Source organism: Anopheles gambiae, chromosome 2, assembly GCF_943734735.2.
Source record: "Anopheles gambiae chromosome 2, idAnoGambNW_F1_1, whole genome shotgun sequence".
NCBI lineage: Eukaryota > Metazoa > Arthropoda > Insecta > Diptera > Culicidae > Anopheles > Anopheles gambiae.
The window spans coordinates 47,036,892-47,064,710 of NC_064601.1; the positions used below are offsets into that span (position 1 = coordinate 47,036,892).

Consider the following 27,819-nt stretch of genomic DNA (forward strand, 5'->3'; position numbering starts at 1 on the left):
ATTTATTGAGATCTTGGATTTTTAAGTCAGCTGAAGAGACTCCTAGCTTTCAATCAAATATTTCATAAATGGTGATTAGATAGAGTCCATAAAATCTGCAATATTTGTTTCCATAAGGATAGCGAGATTTTTAAGATCAATTAAATTGTTGATCGTATCGGCAGACATTACAATTGCGATAAGTTCTCCTATCTGAATTCAATTTGTTGCCTAGATGCCTCATTACTTGCGACGTGATAGCTTTAAAGTTTTTCGATAAGCTCACGAGTGGCTATAAATATCTGCTAGCCGGTACCACACTTTGTCCGACAGACGAGGCAACTGTTCATCAATCAATGTCTGCGGCGGTTTCCTTATGTCATCGATCCCTGCCGGTATCCGTTATCCTTTGGCATTCTGGTTGGAAATGGGCTGTGTCTTCTTCAGTCCAACGTTATGTTGAACCCCCCAGTCCCCAACTCTTCTTCTCACCTTAAATTCTATATGTTTTGTTGACTCATTCCCGACGGCACAAGGGATCTCCCATACAGGCAAAATATAGCGCCCGTCTAGCATCGCCGGTCTAGAAAGTTTTCCTTGTCCCATCCAATGGTTTTACATAAATATTGATCGTTTTACTACAACAAAACTTCTTCAGTGGGTGTGTATGGGGATGTATGTGTGTTGAAGCATCTGATGAAAAAGCTTCACTGGAAATAAATCGGGTGTACGGTTACTGTACGGTTGCTCGGTGTATCGGAAAATGGTGCGATGTTGATTGAAGATGATGGGAAATGATGATTATTCATGCACACGTAGAAAATTCCCCCAGCGCCATCCTAGATAGGGAAGCTTTCGTCCACCAGTTTGGGTGTGTCCTTGCGGTGACATTTACGACCGCTCGTTTTGGTTTTACACGGCGAAAGAGATTGTGCAAATTGGACATTCGCTTGCGAGCGTGTGGGCGCGAACCGTGCCTCGACACAGCGCACATGTTGATTTTTGTCCAAAGTTTCTCGTATGTGTCTGTGGATTTGTGTATGTGTGTGTAACAGAGCAAAAACACAATCTTTTCCTCGTTTTCCTCAAATGACGTAAGCCACTGCTGGGTGAGTGGGTTGGTGTATGAGGGTGCGAAACATGCCACGGCGGGGAGGGTTTCTCGTTCACGACTGTTTGCTATCCCTTTTTTCCTTCGTTCCACGGTGCTATTTATCGATTCGACGGCCAGCAATTCCGTTTGTTACAACGAACAAAACCGGGACTCGGTCTCTCAGTTTATTTCCCCGGTCGCTCAATAAAGCAATTACACTAGCGAGCACACACACACACACACACACACACACACACACATTCAAACATCTGGTAAGGAGGAAACATAAATTCCAACGATATCCTTCCGCGGTGGCGATACACACAGTGTGCCAGCTGGGTGGAAGCAGACAGCACGGCAACGGGTGCCAGATTCTGCTAGCTGTAGAGTCGCTATTGTGGTGGTGCCGTGGAAAGTGAACAAAACGCTCACGAAAGCACGTCGATTGTCGGTGAAAGCGGTAACACAAGCGGCTCGTACAAGCCATTTCATAAACTAGTGGTTGCATGCTTTCAAAAGTCATCCAATGGCCGCAGGTGGTGGGTCAGCGGGTGCGACAGGTTTAACTGCAGCACTCGTGTGGCATATAATCCGTCCGTCGTGGGCTGCAATTCGACGCGGCGAAGCCGGCGTACGAAAATATATCCGCATTGAGTCGGCCCCGAATGCATGAGTATCCGTGTCGTGGCCCGGTGTTTTATGTGGCTCCGAGGTGATGTTTGCTCGCAGGGTGGGAGTGGCGGGCAGTTCGGTCACGAACGGCTCATATGGTTTCGGTTTGCCGGCTTCTTACAGGTGCATGTACGCAAGGTGAACGCAAAATGAGGCTAACGGTCTGTTAGCATGATGGCATGTTGGCACAGGCACTGAGCAGCGGGTTACGAAATGCTTTTGAATCAGCTCCAGCTACATTCGTTCCTTTTGGCGTCAGTTTTCAAAGGGGTTTTTGTTTTGTAAAGATAGACCGGTTTTTGAGCAAAGAGAGTAGTTTAAACGCAGAATGAGCTATAGCATGAAGCTGGCGATGAATACTTTTAAGCAAAGATTATTACATTTGCTATGTCAACGTAGAAAGTGTGGCCATTTGCGACAAAGTGCTGCCTTTTTTAATGTTTAATGTTAATGTTAATGTCAAAAGATAATTGTTATTTAAAATAATTCCTGTTTCTACTTTGTTTTGGTATAGAGGCCCTGTTTTCATCTAAAATTTTTAAATGATCTGGATACACGTAGAAGAACGAATAAATTTGAATGCTGCCAAAAATGCATGAGTTCAATTGCTCGTTAATATAGGTGATTTACTAATAAGCACGTTGCTTCTCTTCATCCCAGGCATAGCTCAACTCTTATTCAGACCATCCACGCATAATAACGATCAACTATCCGATTACGTGATATCAACAAACCTGGTAAACCTTGTATGTTACGCCAATATGATCGCATAGGTCGCTACTCCGAGCAAAAGATACTTATATCAAACATATGTGTTAATATCATCATTTCTTCACTACCACCAATAAAATAAGACAATCAATGTAAAAAATTTAAGTTATACATGCGAAAGTTATTTCTTGTTAAAGTCGAGCAAACTGGTCTCATCACAGTGGTTAAATCACCTGGTCCTATAGTTGTATCCTACACGAGAATGCCTATTCTCCACTGATCATAACGGAATAGGTTCAATAAAGCACAGATATTTTTTACTGTTTATTCTACCTTTCCTTACTTTCCTTACTTATCCGGCGCTACAACCGCTTTGGGGTCTTTAAATGCCTCAGGAGTACCTTACAATATAAACTTGTCCTTCATGAAAGCTACATAATAGCAACATATGAGTTACATAGTACATAGTTTTGATGAGTTACATAGTCCCGTTAAACATTTTCCGACCCGATACAACAATATTACGCTTTAGAAGTTACTTTATTAAAGTTTGGTTTGATATTTTAACTACTAATACTTGTATGGTCGTATGGCTAAAAAATGCCATCACATTGAAAATTTGTATTGTAGATTACATTTAACCTTGATAACTGTCATATAAAGACCATCTTCTAGAGGCAAATGAGGCCAATTGGCTTCGCCTCTATAATAAATGCCGTCTTCTTATTCGGATGAAGTAGTAATATAGATTTTCTTTCCTCCTGAATAAAACAAAAAATTATCATTCTGAACAATCGCATTCATGAGTAAGTTTAGTTCATAGCACAGTTTAAATTTCTTCTGGCTTTAGTGTGTGCATGTATAAACAAAGCACGGCATTTTAGTTGGGGAATGCATCTACAGGATCTACAATAAAGTTGCCGTACTGTCGGTTGTAGTTTTTCGTCCGGTCAAAGTTTTTCAATTCCCGTACGAGTTCAAATGAAGCCTTCTGGTACATTTAGAAGACGATGGAAGTTGATTATGCTCTAAATCCCTATTTATGTTGATGGTTATGACCTGCTTAGGGTGCTGGTTGCGCGTGTGTTTATGGATATATTCGTTGTTGATAATTGACATTCATTCGTGTCCAGGTGCAGCCGTGACCAAATTGATTTTATATTCATAAAATAAAGTTGGGAAAATGCGTCACATCATTCACTAATTGTTTCTTCCTTTTTCTCCGTTTGCGTTCTGCTTTCTTTCCCAGCTCCACTCGGAATATAGAAGTACGTATCGATGGCACGAATACACTGGAGGACCCGATGTCGTAAGAAAACCACCTGTGCCAAATCAGTTCGGTAAATATGAAACGCTTGGAGTAATTCCGCCAACAAACACACCATCTATTAGCATATTCAATTCACCGTTTCTTCACCTCTACGTGGAATGTTTTGTCTCTACAATTTCCCAATACTAAGCAGTCACGGAATAGATGGTTTATTTTTTATTGCAGCTTTTTGTTTTTAATTCAACCGTCAAGTTGAAGTAGCTGATTAGAGCGCATACTAGACTCTGAATGAGCCACAGAGCAATGCAAATTTTATACGTTAAAGTTCATACGCCGCAAAGGGAAAAGTCACGATAAAAAGAGGAACAAACGCAAAGAAAATCATATCAAACATTTTCTAACTTACCATTTTTTCCTTATCTTTAGCTTCCATCTAACGTTTCTTTGCCTAGTTGGTTATATTTCTTGTTAGAAAATCGAATAGATTAAGGCATAGACACTGATGGGGAACGATCACCCGAAAACTCCAAACATTCTCTCATTTTACTCGAAAATACCCACACACGTACACACACACGTACAAAGATACGATTGTACACGTAAAAGCAAAGCACGAGGAAGGTGACCCAGGCAGGCAAAAGTTTAATGGGAAAGTTTTAGCAAAAGATTATTTTATGCGTTGCCGCAGAGCGCGACCACCCTCTTGTCATCGTTGTTGATAATGAATATCCCGGAGTACATGCTGCTAAGCGTCTTCTTCAACTGGAAAGTATACGGAACATCCGTTGCTTGAATGCTAAAACATGTTTTGTTGCATGTTTTTCAGAATACTAGAAAATAACATCATTTTGTTATGAAAATGAGTTGTGAGCTTTTTGTACCTCATGGAAAAAGTCCGAACATGTTTTATATAATAAGTTTCAAGTAAATCTGCTGTGCGTGGTTGAGCGCTAAAGCTCCATTCCAGTCACAAAGAGGGTACAAACCAAATTATTTTCACCAAATTATGTCATCTAAGCGTTTTTTTTATGGTGAGATAAAAAGATCGATTGAGTTTCGGATGACAGAGAAACGGTTTTATGGTTTTGGTGTGCGGTAGGGTTTGAATTTTTTTTTCTTGTTGCAGAATGTCCTGGCGGTTATTTTAACATGCGCGTTGCATGTTTCGAGTCGGGATTGTTTGCCCGCCCGGTGAGGTCCCGCGGCCATTGGCGATCTATGTGTATTGTTGGCAGCTGGTATACTGCTTTTGCATTGATTCTTTCCTGGGTCGTTATACTTCGGTTGAACGTTGCAGTTGTTTGTCACGACATGTTTTGCCATGACCATTGGGTGGTGGATTGGGTTGAACGAATAATTAAAACTGCTTGGACATTGTTTTGAAAGTTTTGATGAATGTTTTAAAATTTGTTATCTTACAACTAATCAAACCATGACTTTTTTGAGGTTATGACAGGAAAATGTGAGTCACAGCTATGTTGGCTACGATTAAATTACTGTTTTCTAATTATAACTTGTTTATTAAGCCCCAACGGAGGTCACCTTCATAACAGCACCCTAATTCAAATACTTTCGACTCGTGTGCGTCGCAAACCGCTTTGATAATATGTACGTGGGTGTGTATGTGTGCTGGTGATTAGGAGATAATAAATCGAGGTGTAACCGGCCCGGATCGAAATCGCTCCCTGCTCGCTTAGCTATAAAATGGTAGTCCGTCCAAAACAGAAACCGGCTCGAATAATTAATTTAACTTGAAGACGGCCCTGGGGAAGCTTTTGAACGCCTTCAAACATCTTTGCCGGTACGCTGCAAAGAGTGAATGGTGTAGGCGTTGAACCAAGCTGTCCACTTTACTGCTGTAGAACGGTTCATTATCCTGATTAGGTGCCATAATCTGCGTCGCGATATAAACGTCCCATTGTGCTTGGATTTGTGGTGGACAGCTAGCACCACTTTGGACGTACAATTTTCGTGCATCCCTTTGCAGAAACCGTTCAGATGTTAGCTGCCGACTCAAAATGTATACAGCAACTACTACAAACGGGTTCCTCACTCACTTACCTGTTCCTGTGTGTATTTATCTTTCAAGCAGCCAGCTCGAAGGCGGATCACTTTTTCTCGAAATCAACGGAGGATGAAAAGTTTATCGAAGGTGATTCCGCGTTCCGCTCTCAGACCGATCCCGCTGATCAGTGTCTTCCGTAATGTTTCGGCCATACTGGTCGACTGGTGGCCTGTGCTGCCTAAAGCTCTGTACCGACGTTGTGTCAATGTTGCCGCCTCTGCCGCTTATGCTGCTGCTGTTGCTACCAGTGCTCGAATGCTCGATTTTGCTTAGTTTTTGCATACCTTTACCTCTTCTGTAGCTAACCTTAATTCGTAGATAACGCATTATTGGGGCGAAAAGGGGAAAGGATGGTCTGAATTCGGTACACTAAATTATTGGCACACATTGCAGGAGTGACATAAAAAAGAATCAGTCGTTCACAGTTCCGTTTCACATGTGCTTACGCTAAGCTAGGGTAAGAATCGTAATTAATGGATTTTGCAGCAGTGTGGATATATGCAGCGGCTCAACTGGCACCTGATTGGCTGGTGGCCAATTGAACGCCGCGCACAAATACGAGTGCAAATGGAAGCATTTTATAATTATCGTTAGTTTCAATACGGAGCGCGAACCAACGGATAAAAGAAAACAACTGAATTGAAGAATAAGTTGCCTTGGCGCGCTGGTATAAGAGATTTAGAGTAGCTTGATTTTTTTTTACAGTCCAAAAAAATGTTCCTGACCTGAATTCTAAGCAACAATCTCCACCCTACCACCCTTCGTACCTCTTTGGCATGTGCTTGGCGTGTGTGTCTTTGCATGGCAAATAAAAAAAAAACAACTGTTCTGTTGGCAAAACAGTTTTTATCATTTGCTGAGCTTTCATCAATTATGCGGTGGTTGTTCCGATTAAAATTAATGGCCCTCCTCATGGGAAGGTGGGGATTACCAGGTCGATTGGAATCCCGAGTCCGGATTGTGTTGAACGGCAAAATAACATACTTTCGCTTTTCATGTTTTCCAACGATTCGTGCCATGCGGGTTACCCAATGCTCAATTTCAGTATTTTTCTAAGCAGAGCCAAATCTGTATGTGTGTTTTTTTTTTGTGTCTGGATTGGTGCTATGCACATGCATATACAACACGCATGGGGATCGATACGGCATAGTGCTGGCAATGTTCAACCCAATGGACGTCAATTGATCATAAAACATGCACACGTAATTGTTTCGATTTTTCCAACCTCTATTGTGCAAGTTTTTTTTATCGATTGAACCGAGATCTTAGCATTGTTGATTGTGAGGTAACCTGTTTTGAAAGTTATACATAGATAAAAGTTATAGGGAAAAATTTTCTTTAAGTTTAATAAGGAGGTGTTATGCCAAATGTCCTGTTTTCATTGATCAAAAGATAATCAATAAAATTTGATATAACAAATGCGTGTCTTGATTTGTGCTCACAGTATAAACTTATTTGCGATTCTTTATATGTTTTATAGATGCTTAGGACCTCGTCATCAATAAGCATCGAGAAATATCATTGAACTTTGAACAGTTATTTTGTGTTTCATCTTAATTTTATTATCATGGAATCACACGTAATAGTTTTATTTTGAAAACTATTCTCTTGAAGGATTTTTATCACAAACACATACGAAGATAATTGATTTTTCCGAATTAAAAAACTTATTTAAAAAAACACTATGCAATGAATCGATTGAAAGTTGATTGAAATGAAGATTTTGCATCATTTTACAATTAGCACAGCATTTCATGTCTTGCATACACTGCCGTGAAGGAGATTCAATATTTTCCGCCACTTTAACAAAAGTGTACATGCAAACATCTGATGTTGATGGACGTCTTTTCCTTTTTTCCCATGTGAGTATGTTTGTGACCTTGTGATGTGGTTGAGAGGTCTGCTGGAACCAACCAAAGTGATGTAACTGGTGGAACGCTTTTGCCGGTGAGATTTTCCAGCACCCATAGCGAAATTGGCATATCGATTCAATCGAATCGATCGAGCTGATGATTCTATTATAAAGAAATGTGCTTTTTGCAAGCGAAATTCTCCCTTCACCGGTATGACAAAGAAGCGGAAAACGAAGGTTAAAATATGCAAAACATTAATGGTTGTAACCAATATCGTTTTGTTTCGGGTTGGCTGTATTCGCCAGAAATTCAATACTCGTTGCTGGTGGCTTCAGATTCCATCAATCCTTTTATGTGCGAGATTTTATCACATCTTATCCACGGGGCTCGAGCGTTGTTGACGAGTTTTGCGTTACGTTTACGCAGCATGATGAAGAAATCGTCTATTGATTTATGTTTACCAAGCAGCTCTTTGCCCTTTTGCTATGGCGGGATTATTTTTGGGATGGCGGCAAACGAGACACACTATTTGCTCGTGTCTGGAGGCTTTTATAGTTTTCTTCCCGCTTCTTCATTTTCGTTAAGCCAAAACCATATTCTTCATCAGCGTAAGTATATGTGAACGGATGTGTGTGAGAGAAAAAACACAGAACGGCTGAGTTTCGACTGATGTGTGTGCCAGGTTGTACAAATATTGATTGAAAATGGTATCCGGCCAGTTGTTTTAGTTGTGTAGCATCCAGTTGTGTACGATTGGTGAATCATCATCGTTATCCGATATAAAGCATCGTTTTAATGCATGACAAAAGCGTCATTTAGCCTTCTCGATTTCATCTTCATTGTTTCGCCAGACGCTTACCATCACCATTCGGTATGTCTGTTTGCTGAGCGAACAACGACCAAAGCGCATTACGAAACTGAAAAATTAACCCGTGTGGAAAGATAATTTCCAAATTTCCGAAATGTGCATTGGATTCTAGCCTATTGAGCTGGTGAGAGACAAGTTATCGTAATGCGTTTTTGGATGGACGGTTTTTGAAGTATCCTTTATTTGCTGCAGCTTTGGTAGCGATTTAACTCCTGAATGTTATGCAGCCTATCCTCCATCGAACGTCATAGCTGACAAAGCCATCAAAAAGCTCATGTTCCATTTAGCATCTACCAGAATCTTTTAACAGTACTATGCCCAACATTAGGCCTAAATGGCTCGACTCACTCTGTCTCCCACCCGTGCTTTCGTTTGACGTGCGAAGTTCTGGTGTCGTCATAAATTATTCCAAATTTGACATTGGCTGCTCGGGACAGGGTTCTCCTGCCCTTCGTTTCGGAAAAATCGTTGGTGATGGAGGGAAATTGAATTAGACTTGTGGAAGAAGGGTTTCTACCCGGCATTTGCAAGAAACCCAGTTTTGGGCGAAAAAGAGGGAGACAATTTGTATATACGACACCTTCCAACTACGACCCTTGCCGGGACCTTCGCAGAGTCAAACGCGGGTGAACGAGGCAAAAGTGAACGAGTTTGAGTTTTATTAGAGCAGACAGTTGACAAGTAGAGCATCGTTCCTTCATTTATGTAATGCTATCAATAAAACTGTTTTGATGTAAGCTAACCGTTCTTCTTGCATGTACTAATCACTGTCTTGCGGTTGTAGAAAATGGCCTTAAAATTCTATTAGATGATTTAATGTTATATACGTTTACTATCCGCACTACAGTGACTGGTTCGTTCTAGCTAAAACGACTTGTATATATTGCTATGCCAATAGTATAATTTCTTTTTCATATACATATTTTCCTACTAATTTGTTGTGTGTGTGTGTGTTGTTTTTCTTTTCACAAATTTTCACCCTCGCGATAACCCTCCTAGCATCGATCAATGAACCGCCCTTGCCGAGAAGGAAAAAGTGCCCCGAGCTAGCGTACCGAACGAACGAGTTTTTGGCTGCACGGGGCAAAAATGAAGCCATCGGGCACGATCGTACCGATGCGGGTGCAACGACTCACACTAGAGCAAGGGTAAGTGTACACACACAAATACGCACGGATGAAGCGAGTAGTCCCTTTCCGTTTCCGTGTCTATTGGGTCGGTCAATAGCATTGAGTGGTTGAGCAAACGTTTACATTCGCGTATTCGCTATCTTTTCTTTATCTTTATACGTTACTTGTTGTTTTGGCTTTCACATTTTTGTTGTTTTGATTTTTAACTCCAAACTCTTTACAACCAATGCACTAGCAAAACGATGTTTCAGATTAAATTACGATTATGGTATGTGGTTGTTTCGTTGTGTTCAATTGTTTTGTATGAAGAGAATACATACTATTTATTGTGTTCCTTTTTGTAACGAGCTTAAAACATGATTCGGCTATTAGATTTGCTTAGTCGTTAATAATATGGGTTGCTGTAATTAAGAGCATATGCAGAAGAATATGCATTAGTTTGTTTGCCGAGGTATTGTTAACAATTTGAAATCTTAAAGAGAATTATTTTGCTTACGAAATTACTACGAATGCTATTTTTAACTATCAATGACTAATTTCCCGTTCACCGTTGGCAATTTTAACTTGCTGCTGGACTAATGCTACTGGATAAATAAGCAAATTTGTAACGCAATAGAAAACAAACTATTATTCTCATAGTTTTGATACTTTGACACAAGAAAAAGTCGAATTTTTATAATGTGATACAAAACACCAGGCGTCTCCATTTGTTTATTTTTATTGTGAAAGAACGGTCATAGAGAGTTTATGTTGCTGAAAGCCAGGCGTTTCCTTCAAATAATAATAAAGACAAAGCATTTATAGACCATAGTTTCTTAAATAGTACACCATCTAATATGGTTACAAGATAATTGAACAAACAATACAATAAATATGTCTTTCTTCACATTTGATCAAGCTCATGTAATAAATGTGTATACTATGTTTGCTGCGAACACAAACGCTTCAGTAGCACATTGACCTTTTCCACCGAGCATAATGCACAGATAAGCACACAGAGAGGCACCTATTACTTTACCACATGCTCTGTTTGATCCCGCAAAATGTGACAACTGTTACTCAGTAGCGCTAGTATTGATTTGATTTATCATTTCCCTACCGTATGGCTTTGCTATCGATTGTTTGTATTGTTTTTTCTTCTTTACAGAAAGTGTGTTCATTCTGTTTGATTTTCTTTTTCACTATCGCGTGTGTTTGTGTGTGAGCGAAGTAATTTGTTACTTTTGCGGCTTACCAGTAGTTACCCGGACAGCTGCTCCTGCTGCTGCTGCCGCTGCTGCCGATACACAGTCACCAATCCCCTAGTCCTTAGTGCTTTCTTTAGCAACCATAGTCTAGTGTGCCTAGCCGTACCGTAGGACGCTGATCGAATAGAAACGCGATGTGTTTGATGTAGAGCAGTATCAAAAATGCAACGTTTGTCTATTTAAAGATTTTAATTAAAATGAATACGTTCCGTTAATTGATTGACGCGATTGGAATTGTGCTTGGAAGCCGGAATGCACTGGACATCAGTTGTACTTGGACTAAAACGTAGCTGCAAACGACCGTTGGACTTAGGATGGTTTAAGCAAATTTACCCTCGACATTTGATCTAATATTGTTCCGCGTCAAAAGTATCGTACTATCGACCGATTTATTTATTTGTGAAATTTGTCAGTACAATTGAGATTGCAATGCATGTATTGGTATTCTTTTCAGTCCATCCGGCGCATCATTTAGCTAGACTCCTACTGTTCCGTTGTGACCTGATTTAGAATTTTGTTTCCGTCCCTATAGACATGTTTTCAGTTGTTTAACATTTTGTGGCTTTTTTAACGGTACCTTTTCACATAAACAGCTTATCGCAAAACGAATAAAATCTTTTGCATTATCACATATCGTCTCAATGATGCGAGATCGAAGGATACAGTAAAAGTTTACAAGCGTACTTTTTTTTGCTTATCGAAAAGACACACTTTAAGCAGACGATCAGTGATGTCTAAGTCTGACAGAAAAAGCAACTGAATAAACCACCAGTAGCCTTTTCTTTACTCAGCTTCAAGTGCTAATCATTTATTTTTTCTTACGCTATAACCTGATTGCAATTTTAATATTCTTTTAGTAATGAGACATTCATCTTTAGATTATTGTATGAACTTAAAACTTTGGATTGAGCTATGCTCAGTTAGCTACACTGGGACAGATTCCCGTTCCCTTACAAAACCGTTGTTGAAAAACGTTTTTTTCTCCAAAAGATGCAAAGAAAGTGAGAGGCTATCATAGACCCTCATTCTAAACTAAACGCTTGACGACGATAAACCACCCACACCTCCATCCTGTATCTGACAAATGGCCAAGCGAGAAACAATGTATTCATTTTAATTACAGTCTGAAGAGCGTGGAACGCCGTCACGCCGCAGTAAATCGGAAGGACCGCCGGCGGGCGTCGCTAACGGAAGGCTTCCGACCGGGACCGGATATGCGAACGGAACTATCGAGCCACCGCCGGCTGCGAGCGCGGGCAGGGCACTGGAACAGGTAACGTGGCGCTTTTATCGTGCGTGTGCTTTAGTTTGGATGATTTTTACTTCACTTTTTCTCTTCCGTTTTCCTAATATTCAATCGTTTACTGTCACCATCTTCGTTTTTCCTTGTAAGAGAAGCGCGTGTGTGTTTGTTTGTGTGAAGTTTGCTGTTTGTGTTTGTGAGAGTGTGGGCTTGCGCGTGGATGTGTGTTTGTGTGTGAGTGTGTTTGCCTTTTTCTTGTACACTGCAATGTTTTCTTTTGTTTGGTGTCGCATCAAAATGTTTGAAACAGTTTAACCGTCCGTTTCCGGTGAAGTCGGACTGATCACACTGAATGACACATTTTGCTCACGCCACGAAATGCTACGTATTTTAAGATGCGGTTTTAAAGATGATTAGAATTCATTTTGCCAGCTGTTCCCATCATATCATAAGACTAGGACTACTCATCGTTAAACACCTATCTTAAGTGTGGTTTTGTCATTCAGCGTACAAAACGTTGTACATAATCATAGCATTGTATCCATACTAAACAATAAAAGAACGAACACCAACGCCATGAAACATCACACAAAATCGCTCATCTACCCATCGGCTATGTATGATGTGTAACGACACTGTCATATACCTTCACTGTGCATTAGGTAACGCACGTAGAGCCAATCCGCAATAAGCAAAACAACACTATAATTTCCCCATTTCGTTACTTCCTTTGAGTTATATTGTTCTCTATTTCCTTTTTACGTGCGTCTTATGCTATGTTGTCAAACGTTGTTTAAGTTTTGTTTTCCCTCTGTTTTGTGTTTCTCTTCATTTTGAAGTGCAAGTGTTCATCCTTGATTCTTCCACCGTGTTGAACACTTTTTATCATTTCCTCTCCCCTGGTCGGCAGTAGCCGAACTGGGACCGATTGCGCAATCACTGAGCTAACGTAAGTTTGTTTTCTTCTTTCTTCTACCCTTTCAAATTACCCCGTTTCCACCGCTGCCCTCTTTCCTGCGCTTTCCTCCTTTCGCTCCCTGGCCTACCCACTCCTGGACATCCTTCTCGTTTCAGGCGGGTGAGTCTTCTACTAGTGGACTATTCAAAAAAACCATTACCAAACTGAGCACGGAGTACCGGCTCCAGTTCGTGTGGCCACACGTGCGGCGTGCGATCAGGGCGGCAGGTGCGCACGGCGCTGCTGGCGACGGTGACGGTGCGGACACTGTCGATGCACCCCCGCGCAAGTCCCTCTCCATGGGTGCACTGAAGGCGGCCCAGATCGGTGCCGCCGGTGGCGGCACCATCGCTTCCGTACACAAAAAACGAACGACTAACGAGCGAGAAGGTGCGATCGCGTGGGCGCGCGCGCTTTTTAACCAATTCCGATCCTTACCACCATCGTTCTTCCGTTTGTTTTTCGCTCTTTCTTTGGTGCTTTCATAGGTCGTTTTGGCTCACTGGCCGCTAGTACGCTCTTGCTTTTTTTTGTCTCTCTCTCTCCCCCTCCTTCTCTCTTACTATACCCTGTACGTCCCACGGCTGTACGTCCAGTTTCATCGTATTACCTTCTTCTGCTGTTATTTAGCTGCCTAATGTTCTCATTTTTCTCCATCTCGTTGTTTTGCATCTTTGAGCGTAGATATTTGCTACTAAAGCTACTATTGCAATTTGTATTGGCAAAACTACATTCGCCTTCTATCCGTTCCCTTCTATACAATGACACTTCAAAGGATAAGTCTCTTCCTTTGGTCTCAAGCATGGTCGATTCTGATGTCCTATTGTATTGTAATACTGTCCTTCTTGTGATGGTGTTACGTATAATTTGTCTTTCTTAGGCAGAGCTTGCTGGTATTACTTGGATGTACAGTGTTAATAATACTTCTACACTTATCTTCAGTTGAACCATCTTCTTCTTCTCTTGAATAGTTATTTTTTTCTAAATCGATATAAACTAATACATGACATATCCAATTGGAGTAACATATTTCTTTCGCCTGTTTGTCCCTGGAATCGGTGAGCTGGCTTAAGTTTTAAGAATTCATTTAAACTCCCAGTGCACCATTGTTCTTGAAATAAATTAATTTATATTGATATTTTGAAAACATACGTGCGTTATTGGTTTCCTGTTTTTTAGTTCGAAGAGTATATTTTTGCGTTCATATTTTGTTCAAGTTTACTGCAACGTATGTTATGCATTTAGGATTTATCTTGAGTTAGAATAGAATATATTTTAAGCTGAAATGTAGGCCAAGTTTGTTGGTTACTGTCTAGTGGTGAAAAGCATTATTATGGTTTTGTAGCATTAATAGAAACATTGTATTATTTTTGAAAATTCGTAAACCATCCGTACCGATTCCCCGTTGGCCGCTCGTATCTTCTCAATCGTTTGTTTGATTTAACACAGATTTTACAGACACAAAAAAGTGGACATATACCATTCCATTCCTGTATCCTCATGCAACATAATTCATACAGAACTGTACCAGTTTCCGGTTGCTTCCCCAATCCCGTAATGTGAAACAAAATTCCCTTCTGTTTGTGCAATTAGTTAATGAAGATCAATGTCAGACATGAGAATATTTTACCACATGATTTAGAAAGGAAAAAGTGCTGTTTGATTAAGTGGTTTTTATGCTACTGTGCGAAAAATAAAGAAAGCAATACCTTTTTCGAATCAAATTAGTTGATCTGAACATAATATAGATAGGTTTTCATATACTTTTGACTTTGAGGGTTCATGTGTGTGAACGTAACCAATTGGCACAATGAAAGAGTGAATAACATTAATTCATCTTTGTCCAGCCGCTTAGGAAGATTATTACTAACCTTCAACGCCGTTTGCGCATGCATTTTGATGCCATCATTCCAGAAAAGAAGTTGCAAGCCACCTATTTGAAAAAAGATGTGAATGTTAACGGCTGTGTTGTTTAAAGTAATTTGAAGTATATGAAACATTATCAAAGAAAAAATGATTTCATTAAAACTTTTTTTTTAAAAATTAATGCATAAAAATACGCAAAAACATGACACAAATTTTACAGTGTAACTTTTATTTCCTTGTACAATACGTAATTTATCCTGTGGACATTATTTTTGGAACTACAGTTTCATTATTAGTACATCTTTCAACATTTCCGTTCCCACCTATCCAAGTGCCAAAATCCTTTTAGTTGTGTTCCAAGCGGGAGACATGTTCGAGTCATAAGGCGAACGAACGTTCACATGGCAAAATATCTAAACACCAGAGAATTATCGCTCCTCGCCGAGTAATGATGTTCTTTTTCTCTCTCTCTCTTTTCCTCCATTTCTTTTTTTGTACCGTTTTCAATACCCGATTATGCTTTGTCCCCTGTCTTACCTTATCCATCTGAATGAATTTCCATTTCATGCCTCGTGGGTCAACTCCAGCCACGGCCACGGAGCTCGAACCGCTGGTGAACGATTGCGATACTTCGGTGGAAAAGCCGCAGCAGCCGAATGAAAAGTAATGACTTTGCGATTATTCGAAGCATTTCATACGTCACGCGTTTCAAGCTCTGTACTAAACAGCTCTCTTTTTTGTACTTTTTTCGATAACCCTGTTATGTACGCGGAGTAGACGAGGGGAGATGGCTCGTGTTGTGGAGCAGAAGATAAAGGCACTACGCGTGGAGAAGGAGAAGTTTGGTTTTGAACCGGAAGCGGGTGATGTGTCCCGGGCACAAGCAAACTCAGGCATCGACAATGCCTGGTACAAGGAAGTGCTGGAGCTGAGGAAGAAGGCTGGCGAGTACCGGGTAGGTGTTGATGGTACCATTTTCCACACACTGGTTCGCATTCTCATTACGCTTGTCTGCTTTCTCAGAACCGTGGCTGGGGAGTGGAGATGAATCCCGATCTCTTTACTAAGCAGGTTGAGCTGTGGGACCAAGTGTCCCGCCGCAGCTCGCTGAGTGCACTTTCGTTGGCATCAAGCGTACGGTACAGTATCTCATTATGGCCACTGCAACTCTAAAAAAGTGCATATGGTACATGTGTTTCATGCATTTCTTTAATTCCCCTCCAGGCCAATTACGAAAGAAGAAAAAGATAAGGAAAACAACAAAAAGAGCTCCCCAACCAAGCCACGGGGTGGCCGAGTCCCCGGTGGTGCTCGCCCGGTTGAAGCAAACAGGGCGGCATTGCCGGATGGGTTGAACTTCTCGGCAGCCGCTCGTAGCCGCAAGGACGCCATTCGCCATCATCTGGAGCGCACGACTGGGCCGGACGTTGAGGAGGGTGCCCTGTTGCCATCACCGACGCGCGAAAAGCTTATGCCGGCAATACCGCGCTCCAAAGCGGACAGTCCACAGCGTGGCAGTCCGCAGAAGACGGCGCTATCACGTCACGGCAGCCCGCAGAAGGGTAGCCCGCAAAAGAGCAGCCCGAAGAAAATGTCCAGCAAAGGTAGGTTATTTACCACTGACATAGAGCTTACCACTGAAAAGTATAAAAATGGGATCGGATATCACAAGGTTTACGCCCTCTCCTGCATAGAACTGACCATCATGCTAAGGGTAAACCGATTAGTCACTATTAGCCAAACCCAAAATGAGTTACACATGCTTAGATTAGAGACACTGAGGCTCTCACGTCAAACGAAATGCAGTTTTCCATTCACGAAATCACCCGATCTTCGACAGATCTTACTTCAACTAATCCAGCCATCAAGCTCGCTGTGCTTCCTTGAAATTTGTGCTGAACTTGGAGTCACTGTAGAACGTTTTCTTAATAGGGCATAAGTCCGGAATCCACTTAACATGTCCCAGCCATCGTATCCTACCAGCCTTCACCACCGTCAGGATGTCCGGTTCGCCGTAGAGTTTAACAAGATCGGGGTTCATACTTCTCCTCCACATTTCATGCTCCACCAAAGATGGAGAATACGTCGCTCAAACACGTCCAGAGCGTTTGCATCCTCCGCTCGGATACTCCAAGACCCGTCTCAATAGAGGACCACCTGGCGAATCAAATCTAGCTGCTTCGGGTGTACGCCTTTCACACTTTCGTTGTTGTCTTAACGAAGATGTCGATATCATCCGCGAAGCCAAGAAATTGGAGAGCCCGGCAGAGGATCGTGCCACGGATGTCGTTGTCTATCCCCGCGTATGACACTTGACACTCTATGTATGACACTTTCGGGATCTTGCGCTCTCGACGTTTCTAGAGGATCTGCCGAAGTTACCATTCTGTACGACGGGGACGTATTGAGTAGGAATAGAGGATGGAGAGCATATAACATTCTAGAGGATTCAGATCCACCCCCGTATATGCGAGGTATTGCTACAGCACTGCCAACAGAACTCTATTAGTGTAGTGGCATACATAGTTTTAAATTAAAAAAAAATATTTTAATTAACATTATTTGTTAAAAAGGAGCATCTAAATTATTTGAGTTTTTCATAGTTTTTATAACTTTGTTTTCCCCTTCTTTTCTTACACTCACAGGACGTTCCCAATCCGTAGGACCTGCCGTTGCCACCGACGGTACTGCACCGGTGGTTGCCGGTGGTTCGCCGAAGCGTCAGATCCGTTCTGGCAGTACCGTCGCAGCCTCGACTGCTTCATCGGCCGCCAAAACGCACAAGAAAACGCCGACCACGGCTACGGCGCCGGTCATCGCGCAAAACCAGCAGTTGGGACCGCAACAACCCGAACGAAGACCACGCCCGAGTGAGTACCGGTAGTTTGGAAGTTCGTTGGACGGACGGACAACCGAATGTTGTGCTAGGTTTACGTTTGTTCTTCTGTTCCGTTTACTTCTGCTAGCTACGTTCCTTCCGTTTGCTATCGTTCAGTCAGATTTTTGATACTAGAAGTCCCGCCCCTCCTCCCACTTAGGATGTTAATCCACTTTTCTTCCTGCCCTGTTTCGCTGTTTCTCCCTTGGATTTCTTGTACCTGTTTTGACCTATCTTTTTGTGCAATAATTTAACGAGTATAACTACTTGTTTCAAACTAGAAACTGCATCACAACCATGTTGACGGGTGTAATCGTGAAGGTGATGTTTTGATGTGGTAAAAAAGAGAATAAAAAAACGGTGGGAAACTTCATCAAGTTATCGAGTTGAAGGCGCTGAAAGATTCATTTTTGATTTATTGGAACTTTGATTGACTATGCGTAGAAATAATTTCGATAACTTGGTAACTTCCCAGTAACTGCATTTATAGTACCATATTTCTAGAATAGGCGTAAAACAAGATCATATTGCTACTGTTTTATTATACGTTTTCTTTATTTAAAAACGTCCCTGCAGCTCGTAGTCCTTTTTCTGTGGTATTTGGGGTTTAGAATAGAATAAAAACAAAAATGCATTTGATCGGCCAGAACTGAATGATGAAATATCAGTTCAAATGAATTTCTTGAATAGCATGGTAAAATCGCTGTCATCGTATGTTCCAAGCAGCAGTTTGGTTCGTGGACGCCAGATTGCTGCTTGAGGCAGAGAATTTTATATTGACCCACATGCTTTCACTGAAGCATGGTTTTGGTTAGCTGATATAAACATACATAGTGGTGCTAATGATGCAGCTGTATAGAACCATTAGTGGGTTACCATTAGCACGTCAGCAGAAGTAATGTTAGGCAATTTCAAATCTTATTACTTTCGTTGTATTTGTGTTTTCTCTGTGTGTTACGTAGTTAACAACCATTTTACGATAGTATTTTATAGAATAGTAACAACAGTGTTCAAAATTCTCGACGCAATCTTTTGATGAATGATGTTCGGCAGAATCTTACGTCAACCATGATGAAAACAACAATGGCTGGTATAATATTTTACGAGCTACCAGGCTGCTCCATTGATATTAGAATTAGATTTATGAATTATATTTCTATGCGCTTCTAGAGGGATTTCGATTAATACCATGGTAATATCATCATATTACCTACATTCTCCCTAGTCAGGTCCATCCTAGCTTATCACTCTAAGGTATCATACGTTCTCTCAATCATCATCCCTTTGTCCCTTCCGTCTTACTTTGCCTTCGATGCAGCAGTTGAACCACATTTTATTCGGGCAGATCTACACCTACTCAACGAATATGACTATTGTGATTGACTTACACACACACACATACACACAAACCCACACATATACACAACAAAAGGCCGTAAACGTCCTATTGATGATGTCAAATTCTAGATCCAGGACAGTCATTAATCTTTCGATATTCATTCTTTTCTTTTCTCTTCCACAACGTTCCACATTCTGTCACCGTCACTGAACCCCGTTTATGTGCCCCTACACCCAACCCACACATACACGATTCTCTTGTCGATTTACCTTTCTTTCTTGACTCGTTTGGGGAATTTTGGGTTTGATCCCAAATATCCCGTCGGTCATATCGTCTTTTGTGTGTGTGTGTTTTTCGGTTTGTCCTTGCGCTCACCCGGTCACTTTCACTCACGCTCTTTCTCTCTCTCTCTCTCTCTCTCTCTCTCTCTCTCTCTCTCTCTTTCAATCCAAAACTATCTCTCTCTCTCTATTTTTTTCATTGCTAACCGTCAGCATCCCTTTCCACTACCAATCATTCCCGCTCGAAGAGCAGCACCTTGCCCACGAGTCGCCTCCACGCTCCGCATTCCAGTACCCTCACGAACCTCACCAACAACAATCATCTTCCCAATGCATCACCATCATCATCCGCCGCCACAATGGCCGCGTCCATGATCGCGTCCACCACCAGCTCCAGCATGCCCGCCAACGCCGCCACCGCCGCCGCCCGCGCCAAGCTTACGCTTGCGACTGCCTCCGCCAAGCGGCAGCCGGGTGGTGCACGGTCGGTCAAACCGCCTACCAGCCTGGCAAGTGACTCCTCTGCCCCTTCGTCGGCGTCCAGCACGCTGAGGAAGAAGCAGAGGGTAGCGACGGTGCCTGAGGGCGGCGGTGGTACGGTGGGTGGACGGGGCAGCGGCAGCGCCAGATCGGTTGAATCGGACAAAAAATTACCCACCGGAAGTAAGTAGCTCTCGGCGAGGAGGATGAGGAGCAGTAGGAGAAGGAGGAGGAGTCGTGCCATTGAATCATTGTGTTGTCCTTTTTTTGACACGAACCCACGAAAACCCCCCTCTATCTCTCGCTCTCTTCTACATTTGATCTCCGCCTGTTTTGCCATTTCGATCTCGCTCTAGCTATTTAAGGAATCTGTAACGTCTTTACCATTTGAAGATTCGTTTTCTTTTGTTTTTTGTTTTTTGTTTTTAAACCATACGTGTCCCATACATTCGCTCAACGAAACTCATGCAACGCGAGCTTTGATCTTAATACTGCTCTCGCACACACGCCACACACAAAAACGCAAAACAAATCACGAACGAGCGATATTGCGCTCCCATCGAGAGCAGTTTTACTGTTGGCCTTTACGCGTGTGTGTATGTGTGGTTTTGGTTTTGAACTAAAATGATCTCCGAAGTTCATAAATTGCGTGAGCAATGAGGGTGTTTTTAATACAACAAGACAATTGTTGCGGCCCACGTTTACGCTTGTGTGCCAATGCGGAATTGTGTGTGCGTGTGTGTTTTCTTAGTGTGCCTTAATCGTTTTAGTGTGTGTGTGTGTTTCTATCTATCTTTGTGTTGTACATATCTTTCTCCTCTGTACCTCTAGTTCGAACCAGTACTAGTTAGTGACCCCTGTTCAAGTGTATTGAGTAGCTGTAGTAGGCGTTATTATGAACTGGGGTGGTTTTTCTTCCTTTTATCTAATGCTCTTTCTTTCTCTCTTTCGATCCTCCCTTAGATGTGTTTATACGTGTGTACCTACATATATCTATCATTCTCTGTAGCCGATGTTTAGTTTAGTTTCGCTGTACACATTTCTGTTTACTCTGCTTTTATTTTGTGTTGATGTTACGCTTCTTTTACTTTATTTTTAGTTGATTTATGTTTTTTTTCCTATTCAGTTGTGATTCCCGGTATGTGTGTTTGTGTGTAGAGTGAAGAAAGCTTTGTTATGTTTTTTTATCGCTCTGTTATATTTTATTTTTTTGTTTTTTGTTTGCCCTTCTTATGTCGGTAATTCTAACACACGTTTTGCGTTTTTTTTTCTTATGACCTTGAGTTAGAAACTGTAATCGTGAGCGTGTAGCTTGTAGTACGTACTGTACCGTAGTGAGCGTTACTAATGTCCTGTGGACGTGTGTCACTTCCGTGTTTTCGCCCCCCCCCCCCCCCCCGTAATATCTGCACATTGTTGCACCATTCAACAATCCCTGGCATCATCTCTTTAGGCGTTGAGGATGCAGACAAGGAATCGGCTCCGACCGTGGTTCCGCCACCGGAAATACTCGAGCAGATCATCAAATCACCGCCGGAGCCCACACGCGTCAAGTCTCCGGAGCAGATCATCATGCGCTCGCCGGATCCGGTTAACTGGACGGTGCCGTTGGACACGGGAAAAACATTTACCGTAACACAGAACGTTCGCGAAGGTAAGTGGCTACAACGTTTAGATTGCTCATGGTTATCACGGTTACATCGTTTACTTTCTCGTTTATCTTGCAGGTGATCCTATGATTCGCCCGCACAGCGAAATTAAGGCTTCAACTCCAGTGGAGCAACCGCCTCCACCGCCACAGTCGGCGCCACCAGAGCTTTCGGAACAGTCTAAAATGCCTAGTAAGTAGAATCTGGGTTTTATCTAAAATAATTGGAAGATATTAGGTGCGAAGTTGTTAACCCCTCATAGATATAGACCCTCTTCTACTAACCATGTGACGAACAGGTAGTCGCGGTACACCATATACGCGGTACCGCATGAAATAGGATTTGGAGATATGCGGTTTTCTAAATTTGGGGCCTTTCACGATACTAGCCAGCTTTTTTACATGGAGTTTGACAGTTGGCGGATGAAATAATCTCAATTTTAGCCCTACATTATTTTTGCCACAAAGCTAGAATTGGTTTCGAGTACCAGCTTGAAAAAATGTCATGGTCAAGGTCGTGTTTGCATTTATCCCAAGGTGCATTAAAGAAATCAGGTGATGGAATCTAGAATCAAAGCGTATGTAAACTAGGTGGTATCATAGCCTATTTTTTATAACCACAGCCTTTCTGGTAGCTTGACGGATACATAAACTACTCTTAACATCATCATTCATAAAAATCAGCCTTCTAAATGCCTTGGGATAAGCCCACCTGTATCTTATATCCACTTTGAGTGCTGCTTGAAAACTGCTATACAATGCAAATACTTTTAAAAGAGAACGGGCCCACTGTGTGTAAACTCAGATTAACATGTTTACTGTTTATTGTGCAAAACGTACACTTAGTGTTCAGTTAAGTTTTTTTAGTAAACTATGATGGATTCAAGTCATGAACAGGGAAACATTTTTTATTTGCATTATTTTACCAACATTCAGAGTAGGCAGAAACTGTATCATCTCATTTTAAGTCGATTCTTCGTCTAACGGACCATCAAACGATAGGCAAATAACGAGGAGATAGACAAAAACGGAGTGTCCGAACTTCAGTTTAGTGCTTATATATGTTATTTACATCGATTACGAAATCAAAGAGAAATCAAATGGTTTAAAAAATATTTTACATAAAGTGTTTCACTTCTACTACCCAGTACATTGGGAAACGTTAGAATATACATATAACGTCGCAAAGCTCTATTTACAAATTACATAAAATACAATAATCAGATAGTGTTCCAGATAGAATAGTGACATATGCCAACTCATGCAGTATCAGTTTTCTATCCCAATGATTCTGCCTTTATCTTTTAGCTGAGTTAACATCTCTAGACAATGTACAGTATAGCCAACAGTAGCCATGTTATGGAAAAAGTCCAATATGTTTGTGGAATCCTTGAAATATCTTTATTTGTTGAAGCGGTTTTCATGAATTAATTAAATTATTCGTTCTCTCATTACATTTCAGACACCAAACTAGAACCGAGCTCGATCAAGGAATCAGAAGATGAAGACGATGATTTGCCGCGCTCGAAATCATCCGTTGCTTCATCGGTCAATCCCACATCGATGGCAATCTCGGAGCCGATGACCGTTTCGCAACCGCCACCACCTTCCTCACAACCAACTGCCGCACTGGTTAAAGATGATGCTAAAGACGACGGGCCAGCTGGATCGGGCGGTACACAACCGACGGTTGGTACGGCTACAGCATCAGCGCCGGAACCAGTACGCTACGATAAGCCGGTGGCCGGGTCGACGCTTCGCTGCCTGGAGGATCCATCGTTCGAGTCGGACATCAATTCACCGCTCGCCAACCGTAACGTGGCGACGGAGGTGCTCGAAAAGGCTCGCGATCGTTTCGATCGCTTCTGGGGTAACCCGAACGAGAAGCCGGAGGAATCTTAAGCAGCGCTCAGAGAGCATTCCATTTGTCGCAATTTGCTTGCCAGGGCAGGTTCATGCCACTGAAGTAGGGTGGTTCGTACGCTAGGTAGCGATCAGTATCTACAAGCCATTGCTTTAACGTAAGGTTGGAAAATGATACGATGAAAGTAAATTCGACCCAATGCAGCATCGAAAACCACCATAGGAACAAACGAAAAACAAACTGTTGCTAGCGCAGCCTAAGTGACATACACACACAGAGCCGAGCAGCTGATGCTTATGACACACGTACGTGACAGGGTAGCTCCGTAACACATTATAGTAAAGCAAAACTCACTTATCAAAACTCTCAGCGTCCGCGTTGGAACACTATTTCGGTGTGTTAATGTGCTTTTTTCCCCGGTATTGTGGGGGGTGGGAGTTAAAGTTCTACCCCGGAGCTAATCTTTAGTATAATAGTCACCGCGAACTGCCATCGGGCAGGCACAGTAGTAGTATTGTTATTTAATGTTTAGGATAGTGTGCGTGCATCGATCCGTAAAGGGTAGTCCGATTTCGGACGTTCTTTTGCTTTGGTTTTTGTCATCATCATGAACCGTTTTTGTGTTTCTGCTTTCATCACTCATGGTAATATTTGTTTAAAAGATTCTATTCACCGTTTCCACAACGTCATGCGCCCCAATCTCAGCACATGAACTTCAATTTGCCGATCACCGTACAACCAAGCACAGAGCAATACAGCAAAAACTCACTTACTCTCTCACTCTCAGGGAAGCCGTAAGAGTACGTTTAAGCAGCGTGTTCAGGAGGTTTCTCGTACGAACGAAGTAGTGGACAGTTTGGAATGGTCACTCCCCGGTCGATCGTAGCGTCGTACGATTATTGCACGGGGTTTTGTGGCGTCGGCTAACGAGATTCCCTCTGCCAGGAACAGTAGCAACATTTGATCGAAAATTGCAGTAATATCGCGAACTATCTCCAGCTTCAAATTGGCCATAGAAAGGAAAAAAAACTACTCAAAACAAACACTCATTCCGTAACGACGTTCCAAGTGGCTTGCTGGCATGTGAACAGTGAGTCAACGGGCGGTTCACAGCTGCTGCAATTTCGCAGCCGCACAGCAACACCGACCCACGGCAATCGAGGAAAATACAATAATAAATAGAAAGGGGGAATTTAATTGCACTCAAAAGGTAAACAGTTGCAAACATTCGTACGCTGCTGATGGTGGTATCGGTTAAAACAAACAGTAAGCGAGTGATGCACCTTGGTTTTTCTATGCCACTGCACCGTTTTGCGTCCCACAAACGATGTCCCATCATAACGATTGGTACAAGGGAATAGGTACAAAATAGGGAAAACTGTATGCCTACTATACTGCACATGGCAGCAGTAAAACACCATTATAGGCTGGTGCGATCCATTAAACCACCGGACAGCGGTGTGACAACGGTGTCCGGGAGGCAACACAAAATCCACATCCGTCTGCAGTTTTTTATGGAAGAAGCAAGCAAATTTTTGGGTTTACAGATTTTGACCATTCGCTTTTGGTCACGCGCTTTTTCTCCACATTTTGTGTGTAAGCGTAGTTATAGCGGTCGTTGTTTTTTTCTCGCTCTTCTCCCTCTGGGCTGTAGAGTTTTGTAGGCCTACCGGCGATCAATGTACTACGCAACTAGTAAACGATTCCAGCAACAAATCCATTCTAGCGTACAAGCCAGCTTTGCAGGAAGGTGCCAGCAAGAGAGAGAGAGAGAGTCTCACGGCAAGGCACGGCCACGTCCATAGTTTGGTTTTTCGTTCAAACGCAACTACAGCAACCACGTCGGCAACAACGTCGGAATAGCTAGGAGTTAGAACATTAAACTATACACCTCCGTCAGACGATCGCTTCCTGCGTGGTGCGGGCAAACCGAACCTCCAAACTTGCAAACGTCCATTTTGTGGGACACATATACCGCCAGAGGGTCGTCTAGCGGATCCGCTCGAAACCATCCGCACCATGAACAAACAAAACAAAACAGCCATAGCGCGCTACAAGCAAAACAAGAAAAACATACCGTGCCATTTTTTATTTTTCGGGAAACGTTTTTTGCTGATTCTCTTCGTAGCATTATTACAGATACATACAAGCAATAGAGTATACATTTAGCTGAACAGGAGGATCATTCATACAAAAGCGCAAGCGTAAAGAAACAAGGTCAAACACACAAAAAGACACACGAAGCCGATAGTTTGCGGTGAGGGTGGAAGAAAAAGTCACGTCCGAGTCTTGGAACCTCTTCAAACTGCATGATAGTACGATTTAAGCGAACAAAGCAACAAGAAAAAAAGAAACAGACGATTTTCACTATTTTTGCAGCTCCATTTAAATCGAACATCCGATTGCATAACTTCAAGCTAGTAAAATTTCATACATATACTCTCGGTATTTAATCGGTAAGGAGGAATAGAGAGCAAGGAAAGGGAGACAGCATAAAGAACAATTAATATTTCCTTGGTTGAAAAAATCAAACTACGAAAGGAATGGAAACAGCACACTCCAGGGGGCAGCTAGGACGGTTTGGAACTGAACAGTTGTGAAGCCGTAATGCTGTGCTTGAGCTTAATGAACGTTCAATCGAAGCAGAACAAACACACAAACTCACTGGAAAATTTGAAAAGCACTTGCAGTTGACTTGAAAAGTCTATGAATGGTGAGTTTGAAAATTCCAAAATTTCGAAACCGCCAGCAAAGGTTAAGAAGTAGAGGACAGTTTGAATACAATGCAATTATGATAATTGAACAATTAAACAAAACGATGACAAAACACCGAAAAAAAATCATACAAAAAAAAAACAAACAAAATCTTACAGAAATTGTACCGCAAAAGCTGCACTATATACACCTATATATGTAAGCTATATTTATCCCTGTTGCTATATCTGTTGGCTAACTGTGGTTTGTTTCTTTTTTCACATCCATATTTCTACGCTACTTATCGTTACGAGCGTGCGTGCTGAATACGTACTAGTGTTGCCTGAGTTGCCTGAGCTTTGTATGGTTAAAGTGCATTGCGTTAGAGTGTGTTAGCTGCGCCAAAGCTTTGTTAGATCGATCGTTATAGAGAGAGCAGGAATGCTGAGTGAACATTCCCGACATGTGCGTCGTCGACGAATGGGCGGGATGGTCACCTAGCACACGAACATTGTTTCATTGTCACATCTGTGCACGCTATTGACTAATGGAAGGTGATGATGGGCTAGGGGAAGGAAACTGAAATTACACCATTTACACATACACACAGACAAAGAAAAGATGAATCGATTAGGAATGATTTACGAACGATTGTGATTTGGCAAGGTGGGAAATTTATACGAACATTTTTTATAATTGGAAAGTCACTTTGGTTCCAACCCCAAGAGTCTGAACGGTCCTGCGAGGGATTCAATTGTGTCGAGGTTTGGATAGAGAGAGAGAGAAAAGGAGAGAGGAATGTGCGACCATCCAGGCGAAGAGGTACGAGAACCGTCAAGAATGTGGCCGTGTTCGGTAGTACGTTTGGATTTCCTTTTTTCCTTTTCATTATTGCTTCGGCAGGCCTCGAGGGCAATGGTTTACCAAAACATTAAAAAAAATAAATACTACTTTAAAGAACGTGTATTGTGCAAGGTATGCAATGTAACGAACAATGAAGAAAACCCAACATAATATTAATTAAAACAAATACTCGCTCTCTATCTCACACACACACACACACACACACACACAAACACACACTCTCTTTCTCTTTACGATGCTTAATGGTTAGAAGACGAACCGTGGTTAGTGTGTCAACGACAGGGACTGTTGTCGATGTAGTTGGTAGGTAGGTTGGTACGAGGCAGAACAGGTGCGGTAAAACGAATAAAACAAGTGCTTATTGCATGCGAATGAGCAATGCGAGAGGGTGTCATGGAAAATGGGAGAAACATAGTTTCTATAAGTGAGCGAGTCGTGATGGGGTAAGCTTAATAAGTGATAGCATTATGGATGCGTTACAGTTACCCGACATCTATTATTACGAAGACGAGAAGGACTACAACACTTACACATACACACAGCTACACATACAAAATACTTCCACGTGCTACAGCTTTTTGAATGGGATGGGATGGGTGGGTTGGATTGGCAAACACCATCCCAAAGCCCAACACAACAATTTCAACAAACAACCAGCGGTACAGGAAAGGTACAGAACGACAGATGCAGACCAGTGACAGCATTAATCATTCATTTTCGTATATAACAAGAGAGAATGAAGAGAGAAAGACGAGAGAGAGAGAGAGAGAGAGAGAGAGAGAGAGAGAGAGATAAAAAAGAAAACAGGAGTTACGA

General features: G+C 42.0%; 2 protein-coding genes across 9 annotated transcripts in view; one reads left to right on the top strand and one right to left on the bottom strand.

Moving 5' to 3' along the window:
• Positions 1 to 27,777, top strand: part of LOC1270906 (mucin-5AC) — a 30,341-nt gene extending 2,564 nt beyond the window's left edge. For 4 of the 8 annotated variants that reach the window (XM_061651714.1, XM_061651711.1, XM_061651713.1 and 1 more), the window contains exons 4-17: positions 3,705 to 3,795; positions 5,815 to 5,877; positions 9,511 to 9,659; positions 12,012 to 12,161; positions 13,206 to 13,479; positions 15,543 to 15,618; positions 15,733 to 15,910; positions 15,979 to 16,094; positions 16,180 to 16,559; positions 17,601 to 17,825; positions 19,667 to 20,116; positions 21,387 to 21,587; positions 21,661 to 21,774; positions 23,044 to 27,777. In XM_061651714.1, coding sequence (XP_061507698.1) covers positions 3,705 to 3,795; positions 5,815 to 5,877; positions 9,511 to 9,659; positions 12,012 to 12,161; positions 13,206 to 13,479; positions 15,543 to 15,618; positions 15,733 to 15,910; positions 15,979 to 16,094; positions 16,180 to 16,559; positions 17,601 to 17,825; positions 19,667 to 20,116; positions 21,387 to 21,587; positions 21,661 to 21,774; positions 23,044 to 23,483 — 2,907 coding nt within the window. In that variant the 3' untranslated portion in view covers positions 23,484 to 27,777. The remainder of the gene's footprint in view (positions 1 to 3,704; positions 3,796 to 5,814; positions 5,878 to 9,510; positions 9,660 to 12,011; positions 12,162 to 13,205; positions 13,480 to 15,542; positions 15,619 to 15,732; positions 15,911 to 15,978; positions 16,095 to 16,179; positions 16,560 to 17,600; positions 17,826 to 19,666; positions 20,117 to 21,386; positions 21,588 to 21,660; positions 21,775 to 23,043) is intronic. The other 4 variants (XM_061651715.1, XM_061651717.1, XM_061651716.1 and 1 more) reach the window with 4 other exon arrangements.
• LOC1270912 (alpha-mannosidase 2) overlaps positions 1 to 27,819 on the bottom strand; it is a 190,355-nt gene that overhangs the window by 103,985 nt on the left and 58,551 nt on the right. The gene's annotated exons all lie outside the window — the stretch shown is intronic.